Genomic DNA, 6,093 nt, shown 5'->3' with positions numbered 1-6,093 from the left:
TCTTGTTTCTTTTCGTATTCATTCTTCTTGTCGTATTCTTGCTTCTTTTCGAATTCATGTTTCTTTTCAGTTGGCCCTTCATGTTTCTTTTCAGTTGGCCCTTCATGTTTCTTTTCAGTTGGTGCTTCATGTTTCTTTTCAGTTGGTGCTTCATGTTTCTTTTCAGTTGGTGATTCATGTTTCTTTTCAGTCGGAGCTTCATATTTCTTTTCAGTTGGTGCTTCATGCTTTTTGTCGACTGGCGCTTCATGCTTCTTTTCAGTTGGTCCTTCATGCTTCTTTTCGTTTGGACCTTCATTCTTCTTTTCGTTTGGACCTTCATTCTTCTTTTCGTTTGGACCTTCATTCATCTTTTCGTTTGGACCTTCATTCTTCTTTTCGTTTGGACCTTCATTCTTCTTTTCGTTTGGACCTTCATTCTTCTTTTCGTTTGGTCCTTCATGCTTCTTTTCAGTTGGTCCTTCATGCTTCTTTTCGTTTGGATCTTCATTCTTCTTTTCGTTTGGTCCCTCATTCTTCTTTTCGTTTGGTCCTTCATTCTTTGTTTTTTTATTTTTGCCGTCGTTGCTATCTGTAGAATTCAAGCAGCCTTGGAGGACTGGCAAGATAGAGTAAAACGCCTTCTCGTACTCCTCATCCTCTGGACTCATCAAACGGTCGTGCATGACGAAGTCTTCGTTGCCAAAATCTATCTGCAATCCTTGATCTCCTGATCGTGTCCACGTTGTGTCGCTACTGGCATTCTTGCCTGGTGAAGGATTTCTGCAAACATAAAACATTGTTGGAACCTTGATACAGGAGATAAGCGATGGAATACATTGCAACCACGTAATTCAGGGCCAGTGCCCTAAAGTCTCCCTTAGTCGCGATCAAAATCGCTATCTAACTCTCTTCCAAGAGAACTAGTGTTCTTAATTTTGTCGTGAGTTTGCTTACCCATGTTTGATGAAATTGGACCACAGTGTGACGAGCCTTTTGGAGTACACATTGTAGGGGTCTTGAGGATCAGTGGGCTGGATGATATACATAGGTAACAGCAAAGGAAGGTCGTCCAAGTGAGCCGTGCCTGAAACAATCGAATATTAGGATATCGAATCGAATAATAGCATTATTTAGAAACTATAGTCACCTCCTGTACTTGGTTCGATGAATCTGTGGAAATTGTGCTCCGTGTCGTACGACAATCGGTAATAGTAAATGGGGTTGCCACTGTTATTCCTCTGCAAAATCCTTTGCGCTAGATCAGCCGGTGCGGTGAACAAGTACAAGTCAGCTATCTAAAGATAGGAAAGGAAATCATGAGAAACGAACGAGGGTGTGTAATTGTGAAATAGAGTGTATGTGAATATAATCGACGAGATACCTTCAATATCTCGGCTTCAGTGTCATTGGCCATTTTCCCCAACATTTTCGAGAAAAGCTTAGTCGCACCAAACGTTAACCTATCGAGGGTGTCCAGACCAGCGATCAACTCCGCCCGCATCGCTTCAATCACTGCAGGCAACAAGAATAATTGTTCAGAAATGTTTGGTGTAGATCATCTATGTTTGAGCTAGATAAATAAGGTGATTCAGGAGGGTGATAGGTTCCTTGATAAATGACAGGGGATGCTTAAAGTGAGGGTGTTTAAAACTAGGTGACTGAAAGTGTCATGGTCGATGTTTTATCTTCTGTCACAAACGTGGCAGACTTTGTTTACAATATAAAAAAACAATCCCTCTTAGTATACTTCTGAGCATCATATTTTTCTTAACATTATTGAACGAAACAGGTTATGATATTCATGCTTACTAATTCCAAACAGCAACGACTCGTTCTTGTTGTAACCCATCAATATAGGAACTTGGTTGTAGTCTCCAGATTCCATGAACGATAAAGGACAATTGTCCAGGAAATCGTTATCAGTGTTAGTTTCGTACGTAGGCGCCCACGGCATCATGATGGGTGTCTTTAACAAAACAATGAATCATGCAACGACACTTAATCATTTCGTTACATTGAAACGACGAAAATAGACGCCAAGCATCCTCCCCTTTGAAATTAAAAGAGGAAATCAATCGATATACTTAACATTTTTCAATCATTGTCACCGAGAAATTCTAGCATCGTTAATGGACGAGTTATCTTAAAAAGAACTTCGACAACAAGGGTTAATCTAAATTGACACGAGTGCACTTGAGATCAACTTTTCTAAACATGATAAAACTTATTGTTTGAAGCCATTAAAATAACAGGAAACTTACGAGTGCACCGGCGGCGGTCATTTCCAATGTTGCCATCACGATATCAGCTATGTCAACTTGCTTCAGCCTCTTAAGTAAGTCCTCGTTACTCGGAGTCACAATCCCCAGCATGGTGCCGAACGTAAAGCCTATCGCGAGGGATTGCGCTGGTGTTCTGAACGACCACGGAGCCAAGGCAGAACCGCTCTGAATGATGGCCTGCGAGAACAAATCTGGAAAGAAACGAATGTTGGTTGGTAGCGTGTAGATTGATGTTTACTATGTACCAAAGGAACTATCGATGTTACCTGCCGACATGGGCGACGCTATGTGATTCATCACCGAGCAAGCGCCAGCGCTCTCACCCATTATGGTCACTCGATTAGGATCGCCACCGAAATTTGCAATATTCTTTTGCACCCACTGCATAGCCATGTTCTGATCCTTCAGACCTTGATTGCCCGATGCATCAGGAAGACCAAGTGACAGGAATCCTATGGGGAAAAAAGAATATAAGACAGGATGATATAGAATACGAGACAATTTGCGAGAATTAGGCCATTTCGTTCATACCCAAAGCACCGAGGCGATAGTTCGTTGCTACCATGATTATGTCCTCCTCTATAAACCAGTCGGGTCCGTACGTGTCCTGGAAAGACACTCCTGATACGAATGCACCGCCGTATATCCAAAACAACACTGGTTTCAAGTCGCCACCGCCACTGGATCCACCCTGTCGAAAATCGAAAGGATCGTGCAACATTAACCGTACATTCGTAGGTGTTTGGATCGAACGAATGTTCGTATTGTATTTCAAATATATCGATGCAAACGTGTCGAGTTTTTCGTATTTGTCGATTCTTTATAAACTGTTCAGAGGTAGCATATTACGTGCTCGTGTACCACCTGTAGGATTCGATATTTGTTTCAAGTCGAATAATATTGAAAAATTGGAAATGAATTCTTTTACTGTTCTGTCTATATTTCTGATCTTTAAGTAAATAAGATTGGAATAATATTTAAAAAAATGTGCACTCTATTTGATAAGCATGGGCGAGAACTTAATGAGGAATCAAATCTAAATTGATGTATGTATGAAGTGACAAACGAAAATGTAGGAGTGATATATCGCGCTTACAGGGAATACTTACACCTGGGACGTATACGTTTAGGTACAGGCAATCTTCCTTCCCTACAGGCCCAGTGAAGTAACCTTGGGCACATGGTGGTGCCTGACTTGTAGCGTTTAGCACTTTGATCCATGGGTCAACTTCTTCAGGGTCCTAGGTTCATCATTCATAAAAAAATAGAGAAGAGCACAATAAAATCCGATCTTGTAATCATTTGTCGACTTTTGTCTATTGAAAAACAAGTTGTGAAAAATGAGATAATAATACTGCATCTCGCTTTCAAGGCACACCCCTTTAAGATTCTGGACTCGATGTCTACTAACAAAATTATGGAACCTGTGTCATTGACGTCCCCGAAAATGCCCCTAATGCGTAGGACACAGACGTGGAGAACCCTATGCAATCCCTGAAAGGTCCTTGAAAGGTCGAAGATGTCCTTCGAAGATTTTCCCCATCGATTAAAAAAAAAAAAAACTAGCAGGACGATTCTACAAAATCACTTTCGCGAGACTTACCTTAAATCTGCGATCGTCTACCGGTGGTTTCGCGAAGGGAATCCCGAGGAAGGCTGAGTACTCGCGATCGTTAAACAATGTTTTCGTCGTTATGCCCTGAACGGGCCCTTTGTCTGTCTGCACGACCTGCGTCAAATGGTTGCATCGTACCCCCGTCGCGAGGAAAACGATGGCGAATATGATGGTGCTCCTCATCTCTGCACCGAGTTGAGTATTGAAGACGTGACACGTATGGCGCAGTTGGTATAAGTAATTTCAACCTGAATGGTGAACAATTTCGATTTTATATAGCGTACTGCACGCCAGATGCGACAAGCTCCGCGTTAAAACTTTACTTGGAAAGAATATTTTTCACGAGTCGGTTATTAGTCAGTTGAATTATAAATTATCCCCTGTCGTTGGATCGACGTCCTTTATTACGCTTTCGCGTTAATCATGATGGGTGACATGGTTGAATTATTGTGGCATATAGACGCGGGTGTCTCACAGATGTGTGAATTGTTGCGTGACGTGCTTTGGCGGTGTTGTTGTATTTAGGTATAACGTTACTTGTAGTTTATGTTGATATTGGTTAGCTGACATGGTGAGGTGACTTTCCATGTCAGTTGACGTGACACATATCTGTCAATTATGTAAAAAAGAATCTGTCAAAAATAAGAATGTCATATTTGTCATTGTATCGTCGTGTGGGCGTCATGAATGAATTGGTGATATTCTCCCGATGAAAATGAGTCCGAACACGACCCTTCTCGGACTACTTTCAATTGCGCGCAAAAATATTTTCAAAATTGAGTTCGCTAACGTAAAATTGAGTTCGATAACATAAAATTGAAAATAGTCCAAACTAGGCCGTGTTTGGGCTCATTTTCATCGGGAGAGTTTCGCCAATCCATCGATAATATTCTCGCTAAGAAATAAAGCCAAATAAAAACAATTTCCATTACATTATTTAACAGGGTGAGTCTTCTCTTCTTGGGTTGCACTATTAATGCACCCTGTGTACTTAGTATTTCCATGTAATTTTAAAATCTGAAATGAAAATGATGAAGTTTTACTTAAACAACGACCAACCAACAAGCTTCCACGTTCTTCATGCGTTCCATATTCTTCCTGGCGCTCGAAACGCAGCCTCCGCTGGCTTTTTACTGGAACTTCATCGATGCCCCTCGACTGCCTCCCTGAATTCAACACGTGCAAGCTCTTATTGTCAGCCAGCGGAAAAGGGTATCGAAGTTGTTACTTTAAAATGGAAGAGCCAATACGTGACCGGCTGTATAGGTTCCCTTCGTGAGCTCTTGTGTCGCAGAGACGCGACCCATTAGATAACACGTGCCTCGATAGTGAAGCAGTTCGCAGCTCTTCTTCGAAGTACATCTGTCGCGTTTCAGGCTGAGCATAATACTGGAATAAATCCCATGATCGTGTCTTCGACCAGTCATAATCATACGAAACGATAGAACATGCCTCTTGCCATTTGAATTATGGCGTTTCAAGTATTTCAGAGTGTACACTTTCAATTATTTGAAGAATACATCACTGTGAATTATTTTTATTGGTAGAATCGTTATATACGTTCTGAACTTCATATTTTTATCCATTGCGTTTTAAATGTCACCAAACTCATTCTCTAATGGCTCTGGTCCGAGTGAGCGCCTCTTAGACAAGACTCCCTATATATTGAAAAGTATTAATTGGACGAAAAATGTACTTTAACCTTACCATTCCATTTAAAACAGAAGGAATTGTGACTTTTTGTTATTTAAAATGGCGAAGGTGTTAAGGTGACCTTTTTCTAGGAGAACCCTCGTCGAATCCATCCCTGAGACTCCTCAGCTGCTACGCTTTTCCTCGTCGTTTGTCATTATAAGAGTTCGCTGTCTGCTTTGAACTACAGAATCGATCGGAACCCATCGGCGTTAGGCTTATGCAACACTTTCGACACTTCTCAACACGTGTCGTGCTTATGCAACCTATTTGGCAGCCATGCGAGTGCGCTTACTTTTGATTTTTCCGCCTGGAACCACTTGGGTGGTCCATAACCTTCTTTAATTAAAAATGCAAAGTTAAATTGAACAGACAAATAAAGATTCTTGGTCTATACAAAATAATATAAAACATTTTTTTGTAATAGAGAAAAAGAATTGTGATACCTTCAGAAGGCTCATATAGTATCACTCATATAAATAAAATATAATTAGTTAGTCAAAGAAGTTAAGCAAAAATACT

General features: G+C 40.8%; 1 protein-coding gene across 1 annotated transcript in view; it reads right to left on the bottom strand.

Annotated features, from left to right (window-relative positions):
* LOC128885013 (uncharacterized) overlaps window positions 1–4,116 on the bottom strand; it is a 9,381-nt gene extending 5,265 nt beyond the window's left edge. The window contains exons 1-10 of the mRNA XM_054138748.1: window positions 3,868–4,116; window positions 3,374–3,505; window positions 2,796–2,955; window positions 2,531–2,716; window positions 2,244–2,455; window positions 1,792–1,948; window positions 1,364–1,494; window positions 1,130–1,277; window positions 937–1,066; window positions 1–762 (exon numbers count right to left, since the gene is read on the bottom strand). Of these exons, the coding sequence (XP_053994723.1) occupies window positions 1–762; window positions 937–1,066; window positions 1,130–1,277; window positions 1,364–1,494; window positions 1,792–1,948; window positions 2,244–2,455; window positions 2,531–2,716; window positions 2,796–2,955; window positions 3,374–3,505; window positions 3,868–4,062 (2,213 nt within the window). The 5' untranslated portion in view covers window positions 4,063–4,116. The remainder of the gene's footprint in view (window positions 763–936; window positions 1,067–1,129; window positions 1,278–1,363; window positions 1,495–1,791; window positions 1,949–2,243; window positions 2,456–2,530; window positions 2,717–2,795; window positions 2,956–3,373; window positions 3,506–3,867) is intronic.
* Window positions 4,117–6,093: the final 1,977 nt, after the last annotated feature.

This window comes from Hylaeus volcanicus, chromosome 2 (genome assembly GCF_026283585.1).
Source record: "Hylaeus volcanicus isolate JK05 chromosome 2, UHH_iyHylVolc1.0_haploid, whole genome shotgun sequence".
Classification (NCBI taxonomy): Eukaryota; Metazoa; Arthropoda; class Insecta; order Hymenoptera; family Colletidae; genus Hylaeus; species Hylaeus volcanicus.
This window is presented reverse-complemented; position numbering and strand designations above follow the sequence as displayed.